The 19,225-nt window shown below is 40.7% G+C and overlaps 1 protein-coding gene across 3 annotated transcripts in view; it reads right to left on the bottom strand.

Annotated features, from left to right (window-relative positions):
- Positions 1 to 19,225, bottom strand: part of olf413 (DBH like monooxygenase olf413) — an 81,775-nt gene that overhangs the window by 15,299 nt on the left and 47,251 nt on the right. For 2 of the 3 annotated variants that reach the window (XM_065307768.1, XM_065307769.1), the window contains one exon: positions 2,148 to 2,470. In XM_065307768.1, the coding sequence (XP_065163840.1) occupies positions 2,148 to 2,408 (261 nt within the window). In that variant the 5' untranslated portion in view covers positions 2,409 to 2,470. Of the gene's footprint in view, positions 1 to 2,147; positions 2,471 to 11,410; positions 11,736 to 19,225 lie in introns of those variants that run through there. The other variant, XM_065307767.1, reaches the window with a different exon arrangement.

Here is a 19,225-nt window from a genome sequence, read left to right as displayed (position 1 = left end):
GCGAGTGGAAGAGGCGCGTAATTACTGATTTACATCTGTACCGATTCGGATTCCTCGGTGCCATTTCTTCGGAGTCGTTCAGCGCCTTTGTTTTCCTCCACGGCGGACATAAACACCCGCTAATACGAGCTCGCTGAGGGCAGGAATTTCATCGAAGGTTTGTATTCCATGCTTAGCAAGAGCTCTCGGGTTCCCAACGCGGTGGTCGTTTCGATAATACACATAATCGGTCGATTATATACCCCGTTCGATGCCGGGTATTATCTCTATGTATATAGAAAAAGAACAACAACGAAGCAACGAGCGAAAAAAGATTATGGTGGAATATTCAATCTTGGTTACAATGTGAGCAAACAAAGCCGAAGCAATCGAGCGTTTTATTGTATGGATGATGAGTGATCCCACGAGAAAAACGAGCTACAAGATCTCACAAACAAGGCGAAATCAACAGATTGCAGGAAGTTGCAGAAAACGACAGTTTTCCATCCACGTGCAGGAAAAATGAAGCAATTTGAATCCAATTGAACGCCTTTGCTTGAATAGCAATTTTCTGCGGACACACAACTAGTTGAAGGTGTTTAGCAAGAAAATGACCAACGGTTGAAAACTCGGAAAGCGTTTTGTTGTTCGTGGAGGCTTCTTGCGTTGAGAGGAGAAGCCGCCAGCCGCCACAAAGTAGCAGCGACAAGATTCCGATCTAAATGCCTCGCATTAGCATACGGCGGCCATAAAATACGTCGTGGCGTAATAAAGAATTGAGCGTGTTATTACGGACGGCCGGGACGCGCAATGTATGTAGATGTGTCGGGGCTCGCGCAATGCAACGCGCCGTCATGCTGGGGGTTTTTGTTCGCCGGGTTCGCATGCGTTGCATGACGAACGCACAATGAACGCAATAAATGCGCCGAGGTGAGGCAAATCAAACAACGCATGCATCGAAGAAAGGCACACCAGTAAGCCGAACCTCTTGCAACTGATCATGCAAGCCAGGGGATTATTTGTCTTGTCGGCTTGTTAAAATGTGATTAATCAAGTATCAAGTATCCAGTCCCTTCAGAAGTTCAAAGCAAACAATGCCAAACATACGAACAGGTTCTGTGAGCTTGTGCAATTTTATAAAGTATTCTTAGATTTTGGATTTTCGCGGGCCTCAGGTGACCTATGCAAAATCATGTTTCTATCCAGGTGAAGCAACACAAAGTGCTTTATTCTGCTGGGAAATTACGCTGAGATGCGGAGACACCAGTCGTTTCCAAGTCCCAATCTCCAAGCAGAATGTTTGTCCGTTGTCTTATTGTGCCACGAAAGTTTCGGCTGCGTCGAAAAGTTATTTCACACAGCAACACCTCCACGGGTCCCAGGCACAGGTCCAAACATTTTAATACCGAACAATACGAACGTAAGAAACTTATAAAAATAAGAATGAGAGACCCAAAGCAAGAGGAGCAAAAAGTTGACGCGATTATCTCCCCGGAATATCACATAAATTACTATAAACACTAGTTTTATGCCTTATAGCTTTAATGCTTCGTTGCTGCCTCGGCTGAACACAAACAAACCGAGCGTTGGGTATACGTTTACCATGCGGGCATTGGAATTGTCGTCATTGCTTTGGTTCCTCTGCGACGCAACCGAAGAGTTAAAGTTGGAGATTGGATTTGAACTCTGGTGGACCGGTTGCTCGAGCGAATTGATTCTTCTGCTCTAAAGAAGCAGAGGAGAAGGAAGAAACAATGATGCTGCGGTTGGAACGCATACGAGCATACAATATGCACGCGTTCCGCCGCTTGTTTTAATGTTTTATGATGGTTTATAAAGCAACAAGAGGTATGCTAATACGCTCCGCGCATTAACATAACAAGTTCCATAATACTATTTCATCTTTACGGATGACACATTCGAAGATAAAAACAACGCGGCTTTTTGTTCCTCTTCGTCTCCTCGTTGGCATGTTGGCATCTTTATATCCTTTGTCTTTGGACATGAAAAAAACCTTCGCAAGGCCCATGAAGACCTTCATGATTCTTCTGATTATTTCGTTGTTTTCATAATGAATGGTAATCAAAATGCGCATATGTGAACGCATGCAGAATACAAATTCGGAATTCAAAATTCATAGGATGCGACTAATGGCGAGTAAGACTTACTTGGAAATAGACTTGTCCTTGGTCAACCCATCCGATGATCATGTCGGCGCCGGCCATGCGGCCGTCCTTGGAGAAACCAAAGCCGACATAGCCGAGCGTGCGCACCTGCAGCTCGAACGTGATGTCCTGCGGGCTGGGGCCGAGCGACCACAGCAGGCGGTAATCGGGCGACAGCATGGCCGAGTGTGACCAGCGCGCCCCCTGCACGCAGCCGCAAAGCAACGCGCACGCGCACAACACTGATAGCACTAGCGACGCCATCTTAACTTTTGCTTTCGATTCACACGACTGGCAAGACGCTTCACACTATTCCAACATTATTTCTGCAAACAGACACAAATAAAACATAAATTAATATTAAGACATTATAACACGCGAAATAAAAGTTTGCTCCAGTTTACACCGTAATTGAAAACTTCGCATGCTCCATCATTCGCAAGGCGGAAATTCTCATAATTGAGATTCACGTGAAATACAACTTTGCGTGATGAAAGTTTCTAAAATGTTATTATTATTAATTCTGCAACTACACACGAAAGGTGATGTTTAAATTTTCCGCCCCCTCACCTGTCATATTGATTTGAGGTTTGGTCGTAATTATTTTTTGCTAAACGAAGATTAATAAACTGTCTGCGTGGTCAAATAAAGTTAATTTACGACCTGAAAACTATGATTATGGTCTGGGCCTGTAAAATGCAGGCGAAAAAAAATTGATGTCGATCGTAAAACAGGACGATTTCCGAGAGGTTAATAAGACATCTGTTTGTCTCGTAAATTTCAGCAAAATGACCAGCGCGGACATGAAATACGATTTTTATAATGGCGATAAATTGCCATTTTTCGCACAGTCAACGAGAAGGTGTTGCTTTGGCCTTTTTGCTCACTTCTATGCGCATTACATAATGCGCTCGTAACCGAGCGGATTGTGCAAAGTGTAACCACACAAAACGCGCGCGTTAAAAGGCTTTTATTACGCAATAATAGTTCGCTTGTTTAGCGCGATCGTGTGTAGTGTGAGAATGCGTTCGAGCAATTCAATCGCTTGCATTTTCTATATCGAAAAAGGCATTGCACGTCGTCGATTTAGCAGTCAAATAAAACGTCGACGGTGTTTAGCATTAGCCGGCACTCGGTGCGTCGTGCGCGTATTATTGGTAATAATCAATAAGACCGTAGATGGCAAAGAAGAGAAAGTCGCGCAACATCTGGTCGAAGATCTCGCGCTCTCGCCCGCGCCAAAGTAAAAGAAGTGTAAATCGCTGCGTTTAAAGTGTGTTTCCTAACGAGGCTGGTTGTTTTCGTGAAAAGCGGCTCACGTAATGCGCAATTGAACAATTTTAGAAGGTGATAATCCAAACAAGCATCTCATGTTCGGCTCAATACAAAGCACCAACATGCCAACAGATTTCTCCTTTTTTGGGCGCAGAAACGTCCAAACATCAACTATCCACCGATCAATCGCTTTAATACTTTTTAGGACACGTCAATTACTTGATTGTCGATTAATTACCAACTTGTTCACCTATCCAGCGTCTAAAAATGGTGAAGTGATGACTAGACACACGAGAAATACAAAATTCTCGAAAATATTAAAATTCTTCGTTGGATGTGCAACGTAGAATGGCGTTAATAGGGCGTGCAATTTCAATAACTCAGAGGGAATTACTACACTAGCCGTTTCTGTCGGTTCGGCGAGTGATAATATTCAAAGTAGGGCAAACGAAGGAAAAAGGGGTAAAAACGTAAAATATGCGCAGTTTAACAAGACGCGGAAAAGCAGAGGTGAAAATAGACGACGTTTAAGCGGCAAACACTGAGAACAGCAGAAAACTGAGAGAACTGATAATGGCCACGAGTAAGATACGACCCGGAAGAAACGGAATGAAATGCAAGAAAATCTCAAGTACGGGATGAAGTAGGAAAGGCTCGGCCAAGTTGTGTGAGGAAATCTTTTTCGGAGAAAGCAAATCTCGGTCCTTTCATTACTCTTGTGCGCGGCGAGTTAAAATATTGCAACGTTTGCACAATCTATGGCGGGCGCACTCGGACGAGATCTGAAAATTGGAGCAAAATTGGACGAAATTTACGAGTTGAAGCACTCGCTCTTGTTAATAAATTAATTTATTAATGAACTTGACAACTTGACAACTACGAACTCAAAAGTTGGAATTTTAATTACGCGCCAGATTAGAATTAGGATTCGGGCCGAAATTCCCACCAAAAAAAAATAAACATTAAGTTTACAAGAAATGAGCTAAATACACATATTTTTCATGTTTCATGTTTTATCAGATAAACGTAGTGAACTTGTACCGCGAGTACTTTAACTAAGTATTTCTAAGAAGTTGTGTGATGTGATGAAAAAGTTTGTTAAAACACCAAACGCCACGAACGCGTTTATTTCGTTGCATTTAACGTCGTCACGTTCGTTCGTTCCGCGCGTTCCGTTATTGTGGATCATAAAATCCTCCGGAAAACACTCGACGCTCACGCGGACGAAAGGCGTTCATTATGTAACGCCTCATTAGCGTCGTAATTAAATTAACGCCACCGAATAGATGAAGAATTCGGACGAACAAGATGATTAAAATCATGCGTTTTGTACACGGAAGCAACAGAATAAAAATAAAACAACAAGAAGGATGAAAAAAGCGAGGAGCGTTTAATGAGAAAATGCAAAAAAGTCGAAAACATTTTCACGGTTGGCATGATGAATTTCTTCGCATGAAATTTTAAACATTTTTGCCCGCGGACTTAAAGCGAGTATAAGTTTCGAGTTGAACGTCGAGTTGGAGCACAAAAGAATGTGGAAAATTAAGTCCTCTTTACAAGTAAACTTATTAAAGTTACAATATGATGAGAGCCCCTATTAAGACGCGGATAAAAAGTCGTTTTCAAGACGAGGCTAGACGCGGCCGAAGCTTAAAAAAAGCAACTGAACAAAGTCGACGCATGTGTAACAAAGTAGAAAAGTACCAAAACCAATTTCAAATTGTATGCAAATCAATTGCCCATATCGATATAAAACGCTAATCCGTGACTCTTTTCGAGAGCGGCGGGCGCATAAAAAGCGCCTTATAAGTCCAAAGCCATCCAAAGCGTTCATTCCTACGATATTACCATCTACAGAGTGTTTCAAGATTAACTCCACGCTCCTCAATCCGCTAGAAAAATAAAGATATTGATTTTTTCCATTTCATACTCTGGGCTGTGGACTGCAGGTCGAAACAGTTCTCTGGATTTTTCGGTTCGTTATGCAGCTTCTATACTGACCCATAAAGAGTAAAAAAGCACCGAACACAAGAGAAAATCCTTCAGAAGCATGTACACAAACGACAATAAAAAAAAACATCTCATTTCATGCCTGTTAAAGGATGAATTCCAATGGAAAATCGTTTTTCTCTTCGATTCTCGTTAATTTTCACAATGCAACACGATAACATGCTAACACGCCAACAATCGCCATCATTCGTGGAAGGAAAATTCAATCAACAAACAAATTTATTTTTTCACGCGCCCTACAAAAATCTCATTTCGACATCGATTAAGCGACTTGTGAACTTTTGTTTGTCCAACACTCGAATGGTAATTTAGTAAAACACTATTACCGGATTAGTCATTGACATTTAAGACGAGTTTTCGGACACAACTAGACCACGACTTTTATTTGGCGCCTTTCGACTCACAAAATTGCCGACATGCTAGATATATTTTATGGCGGTCAATAAAAACCTCGAAGCAAACACATCAAACACACCAAAACCGTTCGCATAAATCATTCCGATTTCAAGCGAAATGAACCACTCAACCATGAACGTGAATGTATAAATATAGCCTTTCGAAGAGGACTACTGGAACACAATTCTCAATCTTGACTTGTAGGCAAACTCGAAGAAGCATACATAATCGCTTGGAACGTGACAAAATATGAAATCGTTCGTCGCCGTTCTTTCATTTGCATAATTCGTCGACACGTTTTTATATTTGTATCCGTCAACAACGAAACGAAACTCTTTTGGTCATCATACCAATGACAGCTTTGGTTGTATCAAGGAATTCAACAGAGCAAGAATAATTAATTCGAATTTCATCCGGCGACTTCTGTTTCTCAAAATTACAGTCACACTTTTCACACTCGGATTGAATTTCTGAAACGGGAGTCATGTCTACAATGTGCACGACGTATTCGTATTCGATTACGTTTACTCACAATACGAGTATGTAGCAGCTATCAGGAATGCGATAACGTTTATTTAATTTAGACGCAAATAAAGACTAACAAGAGCACAAAGGAATTGGTTATCAAGTGTATCGAGATAACAAATTATTCTAAGAAGTATAATAAAGTAATGATGTGAACCGAATTAGTTTAGTTAGTGAATTCTTACAAATCTGACAAGAATTTAAATGTTCGGAATTTTGTTCTGTTTGTGGAATCCTAGCATCTTTCATCTTGAAATTGGTGTACTTATAGCAAGAAAAATAGTAGGAAAAAATTTGGAAGCTTCCGAGCGGTTGAAAGTCATTTTTCTTTATTGGATTCCATTGATCCGAGAGCGGCAGAACGCCAGCCAGTCAGAAAACCTAGAAGTGAACGCGCGCGCTTATGGAAATTCTCCGAATTCGAACACCACCAACACAAACGAGCACTAATTCGAGATCTGATGCCCGAGCATTCGGGAACTAATTGGAAAATTTCCATATTCAAACGAAACCCAAGAAATTCAAAACTCTAAATCAACTGGAAAAGGAAATCAATGCAAGAAGAAGAAAAAAAAACGACCAAAAACAAATTTTAAGTCTAATTAACCAAATTACAAGCTTTGAGAATTTTCTAAGGTTTCATAGAAATGTGATGACAATTTAAACTAAAGATTACAACATAGCTTCTTTTTGTGGCTGGTTGAAATTTAATACTTGAGTAATAAACAAGTGTTCGTTACAAATTCTTGATACACACCAGAAGGAATGAGAAACAAGAGGAAACAAGTGTTTGTGTGCTAGTTTTGCTTTTTTTCAATGTTCTATAGTAGATAGCAGGTCTGCAATTCGATACAAGACCAAGTTTTTGTGTCGAATGCTCCTCCCAACAAACCGACGATAAATTAAACGGTAGCTAACTGAATTCTGGCTGCTATGCTACCGTTTGCTTTGATACAAATCGACAATCGATCAAATATATCAGGAGAGAAAAAATTACATCATGGGAACAAGTTTTAAATATTTTTTAAGTCTTGATATCTAAATGGAGTTGACAAGTGACAAGTGACATTTTCTTTGTGCGAATGTTTGTTTGCGTTTGCGTACGGTCTGAAGTTCCTCCGCCTTCTTCCTGATTTCGTGCTTTTCCTTTCTTCGCATTTTACCTGTCCAAAAATCGAAGAATTGCCCATTCCCCCCGCACAGCGGAAAGTATTGAATGTATTCAGGACCAACGAACGAGCCGTCACAATGGCGTCGCACCGGAAACGCATGGCAGGCTGTGCCCGCGCTGTCAAAACAAATCGCCCGTGCATACGACCAGCTCGGCCAGATATTAAATTTCAATACCTCGACCACATGCCAAGATTCACATACGCGTCGAACAATATAAATGCGTTTTACTCATGGATCATGGATCACAGAGCACGATTCGGGCTCATAGATCTTTTTCTTTTTGCTTTGCTTTTGGTCGTGTTCGGTTATATTGGTTTGCGTTCGGCCGTGTCGTGTTGGATGAAAAAAGGTGTGTATCCATATCGATGACCGCGGACCGAAAAGGTAATCTAACTCCACGCCTTTGGATGGTGAGGTGAGTTGCGTTCGAAACGCGACGATTAAACCGAGTGTCTCGAGGTCTTGAATTACGTTGTTGTCGTTGATTAGATGGATTTCCTTTTTGGCGTCGCTGCCAATGCCTCGAGCTGTCACAACAATCTCAACTCGAGAGGAAGAGACAACACAATCCTTTTATTTTTTGACAGATAAAAACTCGAAAATCCTTTGTGGGACCTGCTTTCGAAATCTATCGAATGTCTCGGCACAAGAAAAAAATTAGTTTTCCTGTCTAGACGCGGATAGGTAAGGATCAGAGTGCAAATTGTTTATCTTGAGCTTTCGAAAGCTCTTATTTTATTTGTTTTCATTTATCCGTGAGGAGAAATAACAGCAAAGAATTAGAGAAAAATCGGATAGCCCAACCATCGCGAGATTGGGTGAACTAAAGAGATATCGAAAATAGGTTAAAATCGTTTCGGGTTTCGACGGCGAGCGCCCCGATTTAATCGCATTAGTTTGCAGGATTCGTGCCCGGATCCGGGGGCGGATAACGACGTGCCATAAACCGCAGGATCCGACGCGCATCCTCCGCTATGTCGATATTTCGGCCACGACGATACACCAACAGCACCAAGTACGCAAATAAAATTTCATTTCGCAAAAAATTGAAACACAAATTAGTTGTCTTTGTGATGTAAATTTATGTGAGCTGTTTGTACTGTGTGAACTTCTTCGAGATTGTAGTTGGTATGCCGAAGTGGAAGACCCTTGGGCCAAAAACTGTGGTCGAGACACGGCGACGCGTTAGCAATTTTCAAAACAAAATTACACGTTTCGGCGTAATGTGCGTTCGTTTCAATTGCTGCGGGTTGCAACGATTTGTCTACTTTTTCAACGCATGCAAAAACCACACCACGATTGCATGTTGACCAGTTCTTTAGTCTTAAGTCGCTTGCAGTCATTCATTGATTGCGCACGTAATTTCGTGTCTCGTGTTTTAACCTCGAGTGAATTTCAAAAGAAACCCAGAGGAATGAAATTTAGTACAATGTCCACATGGGCACCAGAGTAACACTACAGCCATATAACAGATGGTTTGCACAACAGTTGTCTTAATTACTTAAGTACACTTAATGTGGACTTAAGTTTAAAGCTGTTACAGTTTTGTCGTTTTGCTACTTAGTAGTTTATTGATGAGTGTGGAGGCGTTGGTCGGTGTTGGCATGCGTTTGCTATGGCTTTATTTTATTTAAATCGATACCCGTTTGACCGACTTTGGTCATCGCTCGCGCGCGGTTACATTTGTTGCCCGACTCGTGGCGTAATCAGCGCCATAATAAATCGCTTTTAAATTATCTCGTTCGATGCGGTCCAGCTCGCGTTCTTCGACTGGTTCTAGCTGGAGCCATCTCCACACACACCAAGCGCAAGAGGAGCTAAACCGGTAGCTACCTACACATTCCTATGTCCTCGACATGGACATTACACGGACGCGGGTTCAGGCTGAGCCGAAACGAAAATAAGTAATAACGTAATAGCTACCGATGTTGAGCATCAGCATAACATTCCACGGTCAGAACATCTACTAAGTAAGCATCATCATCATGCTTAAGCCTAAGCCGCAGCTCTCTTCGAGAAAATTGCTTTAATTGAAGCACCACATGATGTTGGAGAGTTTTGAGCTCTGCTGGATTTCAATTGATTAAATTGAACATCAAACAGTAGCTGCGCTGGGCATTTAGGAGGTGTACCACCAGGAAATTTTCGAAAATAGTCGAAAGTTCAACGGTTCACGACCGAGATACGAAAATAAGTTATACCTACTTTCTTCTGGACTTTGTTACAGAGATCCCCGGGTTTCATGACTCTAGAGCTGAAAACTTTTAACTCAACTTCGATGCCAACACACCTCTTGCCCAAGAAAGAGCAGTTAAGAACCGAAAAACCAAAAGTTATCCCAGGCCGCGAGCGTTTTGTTCTTGCAGCCCGCAAAACTTTTAAGTTTTATTTTAGTTCGTAGCCCTTCTCATTCCATCCACACTCGGAACATTCCAAAATATAATCCCTGAGTTAAAAATGCAAAACTCTCGTCGGTGAAGAGATAATACTGCATATGCGAGTACATTTTAGAAGCACTAATTTTTTCCATGTTTGACATTAGTGGATGGACGATTTTTCAGTCTAGACCCATTTGTAACCGCACGGTTTTATCAAACGTGACGCGCGCCTCCACATGCCCATCATACCGGCGTGCGCGCGCGAGAAAGAGATTACGCGGGCGTAATGAATGAGAGTTCGTTCGCGAGCGGCGCATACCGCACCGCAGATAAGCAATTTTGATTTATATTCGCGCGGCCGACGCGGTTGGAGGTGTCGTATAAATAATAATGATTGATACGCGAGCCGGCCGAAAGCTCGCGCCCACACAAAGAAGCGTGCCGAAGCACGTCAACATCAAAGCTTTTTGTTTTAATTACAAGACCAAGGCGATATTGGAGAAAATTCAACTTCAGAATTGTATATATGTATTTGATTTACGGCCATGTTTCCGGACGAGAATTACACGGGTTTATGACTTTTTTGTTGCTGTTATCCTACTAGTTTCACCTAGTTTTGTATATTTTTGGTTAAGCTTCCGAGGGCGGTTGGTAATTTCACGCCTATTGTGTGTCAGGTAAAAATCGTCCGAAATGTAGCTGGAGATGAAAAGATTTTTTTGCTATTTTGCAACTTTTAGAATATGTTGTTCCACATTTTACTCGGTTTTGATGCGCGGACCATAAAACGCAAAACGTATATAAATGTATGTCATCTCTCGGAGTCGCCCGTATTTTTCGCGTATCTTTGCCTCGCCGAAAAATAAATGCGCTCGCAAGTTTTATATTTATACGACGTTGCATATGCACACGCCCGGCGAAGAATATGCAGAAGACGACGGGTGCGCAATCAGGGAATTCAGCGCGTCTCGTGTGACTGCGCTTTCCTGGCGCGCTCACAGCATCCATCTATCTTCTTTACGGCCCTCGCGTCGTTATTGCCGCGAGAGTACGGGCCAGACACAGAAAAGCTCCGATACGATGCAGACGACGACATCCCGCGAGATGCAAGTGAACTAACAAACGCGCCGGACGAAATCCGGGCCCGAAGTGGGGAAGTACCGGTTCCGATGCAACTGAGAAATATTCCCAGAGAACGGAAGTGAAGTTGTTGCAAAATCCTCACAAAACGCTTAGGAGACTTTCAGAATTCTGGTAAATGTTATGATTTTTTGTTTCTCGTCCTGTGCGACTGATCATCATTGTTCCATGCGTTCATAAAATCATAAAGTCCCAGGAATTCAAGGCATGACGTACAATATTTAATAATTTAACCAGATATTCAACATTTTCTTCCTTTTGCAACTTTTATGATATTGCAACTGGCATTCCAGCAAAAGAATGTTTTCAATTCCGTACAAAATGTAATAATTTTTGGTGTGAGCACTAAACACTACAAACCACACTTACAATTTGTAAATGTTTAATCAGACATCGACGATTTTTCAGCAGGTTGTCAGTTGATAAAATCCAGGCACGAAATTATGCACTTTTTGACACAGAAAACACAATTCAAATTTAGAATATTTTTATTTTCTACACTTTTCACTATTCCCGAAGTCACGAACTTGGTCGAAATATACGACGCGGGCGAACGTGAGCTTTACGATCTTTGTCGAATGGTTCACGTAAGCTTTCCGAAGAGCTTTGGGAGAACGCACGTCGTCGCACGACGAAGCTCCGCAACGGACTGACGAGCAAGCGCGTCGAGCGAGTACGTTGCGCGACTGGTGTACGATGGAAACCGGCCCGAACCGTTCGAACCCCACCAATATTCTCTCTTCACGACGGCAAAAGCTTCAAGCCCCCAGCTAGCTCCTCACAATGCGCGTTCCGCCGAAGTCGTACTCACAATAGGTTAATGTAAACTGGTGAACGATGAGCAATGCGCGCAATGAGCATTGAGCTTCCTTACACAAAATTTGACTCTACACAATTCATCTATTTAAAAATCCACAATTTAGAAAAGTGGGCGGTTTGGGAGCAATTGCGGATAGTGGGGATGGTCTAATAATCAAATTTGTGGTGGGGTCACTAGGCTTCTTTGTATGCATGACTTTTAAGATCTTATTTTGGGTGCTTTTAGGGTATTTCCAAAATGACGTTATTCTGACCTCCTTTGGAGGGTTTCAACCTTTTATTTCAATAGAACATTCCGTCTCTTGAACACTTCACAGTCGGAGGTTACTGAATTTTCTGCGAATTGTAACGAGGCGAGAGAGCTGTTCGAGCAGTTCAAGAGTAGTCGATGGTCGACCCCATGTGGAGAGGGCACCCCACGGAAGAGGGATGCACTGTGGTCGCATTAGAAAAAATGTGCCACTGCACTTTCTTTTTTGGGTTCTTGGATTTTTTCCAACTGAAATCTCTATTAGTGCATCCTAAAGATCAAGCAGAGTCATTCTCAAGTAGGGTAGTTCAGTAGTGCAACGTTCACTTTAAAATCACCACTTCACTCAGTCACTCAGTCAGTCAGTCAGATTTCAGGATTCAAGTGATCTTGAACTCACACGAGAAGTGCAAAAATGTAAATTCTGTTTTAAGGGTAGTTTTTGAGTACAGGCTGTGTTTGGTTTTTCGGGGATTTGTGAGTTTCCTTCTATTGCAGTCTGCAGATTGCAATTGTGAGTTGGGAGCAGTTTTACGCCGAGCAAATACATAAAAATTCAAGGGCCGCTCCATAGATCACCGTTTATTACCGCCCCGGGGGTGGCCACGTTCATGTGCGCCGCTAACATTCCAACATTCAAACGATCCAACTTTTTTATTCCTTGTTTACTGCACTAAAAACTTCAAATGGAGAAAATTAGAAAAAAGATACTCGCCAAAAACAAAAAGACACTTTCGGTATGAATTGAACCCTAGTTTGAACTTTTAGTATAAATTTATGGTGGACATATTGGGAATTCAATAGGAATCTATTAGAAATAGGCGGAAAGTTGATCAAATGAAAAACACTTGCTACAAAATAGTTTTGGACCTTTAACCCTCCACCGGGAGCAGGGCTCGTGCCCTGTGCGGGTGATAAACTGCCTGGCAAGTTAAATATATTACGCCAAGCGCATGGTGTGTGAAATAACTAAAGTAAAAATATTTTCTGTTAGCTTCTTGCCATTTGGCGAATGTAGAACGGAGCTATATTTGAATGCGTCGCACCCCAACGCAACAAATTTCTGTCCGGACTACTGTTCACGTAGAGAATAATTCTCCATCAGATAGATGCCGAAATGCCAATGTGCCGATGCGTCAATGAATTTTCCAAAGCGTTCCTACAACTAATGAGTTGTGTTATAGACAAAACAGGGGGTGGCCTCCCCGACTTAGAACCCCGGCGTTATTCACGGAATGCGTTGTTCTCTCTGTAATATCGCGTCTTTGCTAAAGCGTTGATGCACAATGAGCATGAATGGAAATGAATGCACGCTCTGCGCTCGCACCAAGCGCGAAGGGTGTTTTTCAATATTCGCCAATTTAGCGAGTGCCTTTTTGGTCGTGTTCTGCGTGCACTCTCTCTTTGATGCTCAATTTGCAAGCGCATCGCAAAAATTGAGTGCGTTGCACCACCAACACGTACAAATAAAAATCTGCATTTGGGAGAGAAAAAAATATTGCAATCCAAGTTGGAATCACAGCCCAACAAAGCAAATCTCGATATGCGTGCGTAGATTTTTGTTGATTGAATTTTCGCTGATTGAAAAATTCTTCGAAGTAGGCACAACACGCAAGCGTTGAGTGGAAATCGACAAATGCTCGATTGATTAAATCGTTACAATCGGAATTAAAACTCAAAGTGGCATAAAAAAGTGCATGCGCGTACAATTACGAATCAATTAACCGACATTCTGCTCGCACCATTCTATCCAACACTAGCTAGCTTCTTGTTTGCTGGGAGACGTGCACGAATGCCACTTTTCTATTTGGTTAGTTTATCGGCCGATTTCTTGATCGCTTATCGTGACACATTAGGACATGTAGATGGAACGCGATACGCGACTTGAAATTGAAAAAGAAAAAAAAACACCAACAGTAAACGTTTGAAGCAGCTCGACGAAGAGAAGGAAGGCATGAAGTTTTCCAAGAATGAATTTTCTATTCATAGCACAAAGTGTGGCTTTTGTGTAGAGTGAGCAAGCGTGATCGTCGCCTGAGCGTTCGACTAAATTAGATAAAAAGCATTTTAATTAATGTCATAAAAAGCGATAAGATTAACGCAAGCTCTAATTACCATCATTAGCGATCTGAACGTAAGCATAGATTATGCAATGCAGTTAGAATTCGTGATGTTCGTTTTTTGCTCCTGCTCTTAATCGTCACTAAAATGCGTTAAATCGTTCATCGCATGATTTGTACAAACATTATTTTTCCACTGTCTGTTTACCGAGGAACGATGCAGATGCAGATGATATTAATATCAAACATTCTATTTTCGTAGTCTGTCAACGCGTCAATAACAATCAACGACATCCGCCCACGAGACTGGAACTCACAACATTCGTTCGTTTTTCTTTCTTATACATTTACCTCCATTTACATCGGAAGTCAATGTCTGCCTTTTAATACAAATAACATTAATATAACATTTTCGCTGAATAAATTCCTCTAAGTCTTTAAGCATTTCGAGAATTCTAGAATTACAGTTTGACCTTAAGTTGTGTATTGTGTTGATTATGCACCCAGTACCCGCTTATGAACATATCCGGTCTGGATGTCCGCACGAGGCTTCAACAACGCCCTAAACACCAGAATGATTATTATGAAAGCCTACAAATCCAACCAACAAAGCTCAATGGTGTGCGTGAAAGGTGTGCGCGGTGCAATTCAATGCCCCTGGTGCATTTCGTGCGTGTCGTGCGTGTAATGCTCGAAATTCGGACGTTTCAGACACCTCGCAATGAATTAAATGTAAGCTTGTAACCTGATGTAGAAAGGTATCGTCTTACAACTAAAGTAATTCATACCACTGCGGACAGTCCCCTCTGCTATAACTGCTGAAAGCTTGAGGACGTGTCGGAAATAAAATTCTAAAAAATATGTTATTAATCACCAATCGTAATTATACAGTGTGTTCATGGTATTCACGTTTGTTGAAGTTTTTTTTAGCATTGGAGGTCTTTTGATACGTTTTTTTTATGAAGTGGACTCCCCAAGTTTTATATCCCACCACATCGTTTTTTCCTCTTTATGTATCTGCTGTCCTAACAGGTTTTACTTCATGTCATACATTGGCATATGCAGGTCCGAGGCGGAGGTCCAGAGCTCAATTCCGAGTTGTCTCCAGCCGCCCCAAAAGTTTCGATGGGCCGAAAAGAAAGATATCTTATTTCAAGGCGTAATGTATACGTTTTTATGGCGGTTTATAGCACGCTCGGCACACACAAATATAACACCTTTTTTGTCGCCTCGTCTCCTTTTTTCTCTCTCTTGTTTTTTTTTTTCCATCGTCTTGAATGTGAGTCGTGTGTGATCCACATCCTACCACATACAGTTTCTACTTCAGTTCGACGACTATTCTTATTTTCGTATTGTCGTATTTTAGTAGTGCTTTATGCTTTATGTCGTTCCATAACTGTAACCGCGCCGAAAATAGAAGAAAGTGCCGAAAAGTGTCGGCGTGTATATCATCATCATAATTTGTGTCGCTGGAAGACAAAGCGCTAGATGCGAGAAATATGAGACGATGATATGTTGGCGACGTGATGACGCAAATGAAACTGAAATTTGTCAGAAATTACATAAATATCTTCGAAACAAACAAAAATCATATTCTAGCTACAGCTTTTACAGCATGCGGCTGGTTTCGTCAAAGAGCTTCAAAGGGTTTTGTTCCGGTACTGTCCGTCGTCAAAATATCAATGACAGAAACATCAAAATAATCCTAATCCCTGATCGGACTGGAAACTTTTACGCACAGCTGAAGCTGAGTTTTTTTTTTCAATTTTACGCATCCGAAAACACAAAAAGCCAACTTATTTATTTATACATATTTATTTTCGCAGATATTAATACTGTATTCGTTTCTGTATTCAATTTCGTGCCTTCGAGGCGAACAAAAGCATGAAAAGGAATAATTTTCTGGTTTCGTGAATATTTCGCTTTGAATTTTCAAAAATTTTAAATTTTTCCAAAAATATTCAGCCGACAAAGCTCCAGCAAACATATCATGACGATATATTCACCTTTAAGCTTTGTTGTATTAACAAACACTGCCGCCCAAGAGTATACCTATGTCTTCTGTGCAGCCGGATACTGACCAAAGAAGCGAAGGGCTTAAAATGGTCAAAAAGACACATAATTCCTTCTTAAATGCATTTAAATTCATTTTTTTCGTTTTACTGTAAATGTATACCTAAAAAGTTAATCCTTCCGCTTGGAACGAGACCACGAAGATCAACAGCATCGTAAAATTCAAATTTCAAATTGAGTTCTGAACGCGAATGGTTTTTAATCAGAGCGACAATTCCAAGTCGCGCCGACGCTGTGTGTTTAGCTATATGTAAATAAAATTTCTCGGGGAATTTCAATAAATTAATAAATATTTAATCAACGTATTCGGAGTTTTTATATGTTTTTGCCTCGGAATTTTCCAATTTATACATCTTTTTGTTTCTTCATCTCAGCTGGGGAACATTTTACGGTGCGCGGAAGAAATTTTTACATTTTCGTTCTTTAACTTTGGCGTTTTAACTTTTTTCGCTCAGTCGAAAACTTTGCCTTCACGATTTTCTCGATTTGTAAAAACACACCGAAAACATTTGCGCCCGTGCAAACCTTTGCGTTATTACTTAAATTTTTGATAGAATATTTTCGCCCAAGTTTTTAACGAAAAGTTCGTGGAAATAAAGATGTAAATTTCTTTAATATGCGCGCACAATTCGACATTATGTCGACTTGCTAAGTTTCGTCATTTTTGCAATTTTCACCCACGCTGGAGTATTTTTCTAATTTTAAATACTTTCCAACTCCGCGCCGGCTGCGCGCTGCGGACACTTTTTAATGCCATCGCAAATATCAGTTTGATTAAAATTTCTGTTTACTCAACTCCTCAAACGCCCAAGGTGAGAGATGACAAACAGAGTGTTTAATTTGAAAATTACTGATTAAACCACGAAAACAACCGGCGAACATGAAAAAATCTAATTATTATTACGGCGGCGAATATTAAAAAGTTTTTGTCCAGGAGAACTTTATGTAGAGTTTTATTTTGATCTACAGCAAATTATTGTGCAATATTTATTGGAGAGCTGAGCGTGGAATTTCCAATAACTCAATATCAACTTATACCAAGAGTTTCCGTTCGTCCGTATCGGGTCGACTCAATATATATTTTTCGTAGTTTGCGATATAATATGTTCGTAGCAAAAATATTCTTCATTTTCCTTGATCTAATAAAACACCGAATACATTTTTGCATGTTTCGACTGAATTCTTCGTCATCTCGCCTGCATATTTTATTTATTCTCCGCGCGGCTTTGTTTCGTGCGTTATATTTTCGTTTCTCGCGGGCTCGCAGAAAAAAAAGCGCCAGTCAAGGAATGCGACGCTTTTACATCAAATGCAGACGAATTCGAGGAGCTCGGGTTTCCGTCGATTATTAAATAAAAAAACTTCGCTGCGAAAGAGAGCCGAGAAGAAAATTCTAAATTCCTCGGCGTCAGTGTTTCATCTTCTGTTCGGTCCGCAGCCGGGGTCGACCGCTTCGTTTGGCGGAGGCATTATTGAAGAGATAAAATAACAATAGACTTGTTAATTTAATAAACAAATCCGTAATGTTTTCTGTGCGTTCTGTGTGTGTTCGTCTTTTGTGCCTTTTGTCGGGTCGGTACTTTTTCTTCTTCGTCTATTGTCCTTTGTCTTAGACCTTAGAAATTTCTACATGTACTGTGTTTTGCTTTCCTTCGAAGCGTACGTAATGACATAAGAAAATAAGACACCAGCATCAACAACCCGGGAGCAAATCATTTGTGTCTGACGGATCAAAGCAAAGCTTTTTTACATGTGAAATTCAGCTTTGGAAAAAACAACAAGCCAACATTTGGTCGGAAGGTTAACGAATAAAATAAAATAAAAGTTGTTTGTTTTCTTTGCGTCGGGTTTGCCCACACACAAAGTGTCACTGTTTTATAACTTAACAATGTGTGAAATAAATATTCAACGCATCAACAACTCATAAATTCTGAACATTTTCGAGAATAGATAATCCATGCGTTTTTCAAAGAAAATGTTCTTAAAATGCATTGAGTGAACTGAGAGAAAATAATCCCTATTTTGATAGGCATCTTTTGAATGAATATTTGTTGACAACGCAATTTTACTCACTTGCACAGATTGCATTCGAGGTTGTTTGCGTTTGAAAGCGATGATGTTTGCACAGCTTTGCTCACACAACTCAAAGCTTCTCCTTTCTCTTCGCTTACCTGAAACAACAAGAATATGCATCAGGACACTTCACAAAACTCGGTTTATTTAAGGCTATGGTGTCCGATTGCACAATTCGGACACCTCTTATCAATTCCACATCTATTGGTGTTATTTTTGCACCTTTGAACTTGAAGATACCAGAAACTCACACCTTTAATATGACACCTTTGAGATTGCGTCTAGGATGAACTATTATATTATTAATATGAATGTAGGGACGTAGGAACGTAGAACGACTTGTTGTTTGCTCTTTTTGTATGCCCTAGGCTATCATAGACTATGATGACATGTGGAGCTTTTCATTTCATACCTTCCCACGTGGGTGTATTATGTCTAGTCATAATATTATTCTAGGACGGTTTTGTGTTATGCGTTATGGGTTATGGATATATCGTATCCATGGCACTGACAAAACAAAAAATACAATACGAACGGCATTTACCAAACCATCAAAATAAAAATCTTTTTTTAATTGAACAAAAATTTTACTGCAACTGCATTTTGGATATTTTAAAGTTGAAGGTATTGCACAGCCAACAATAAAAAAGGATAATCCGGGTCTTAGGGTCTTGTAAGCATGTATGCAGTTTGTTGTTGGGTGAACTACAAGAGTAAAACACACCAAAAACACTGTACGAACAGACCGCAGTAAAAATTGGGCACCAATTTAATTCGAAAACTCATCTTTAAATAATTTGATAGCTTTCGATCAAAGAGTGTGAAAAGTGACAAGACCTTGAATTGAGTGAGCGCCTTAATGTTTTGAGTGCCACGAGCCCGTGAACCATGAACGACTTGACATGTTCA

The sequence above is a fragment of the Atheta coriaria genome, unplaced genomic scaffold, assembly GCF_025399875.1.
Source record: "Atheta coriaria isolate IRGN ID8LTWV9N9 unplaced genomic scaffold, Caltech_Dcor_3.1 hic_scaffold_7_pilon, whole genome shotgun sequence".
NCBI lineage: Eukaryota > Metazoa > Arthropoda > Insecta > Coleoptera > Staphylinidae > Dalotia > Dalotia coriaria.
This window is presented reverse-complemented; position numbering and strand designations above follow the sequence as displayed.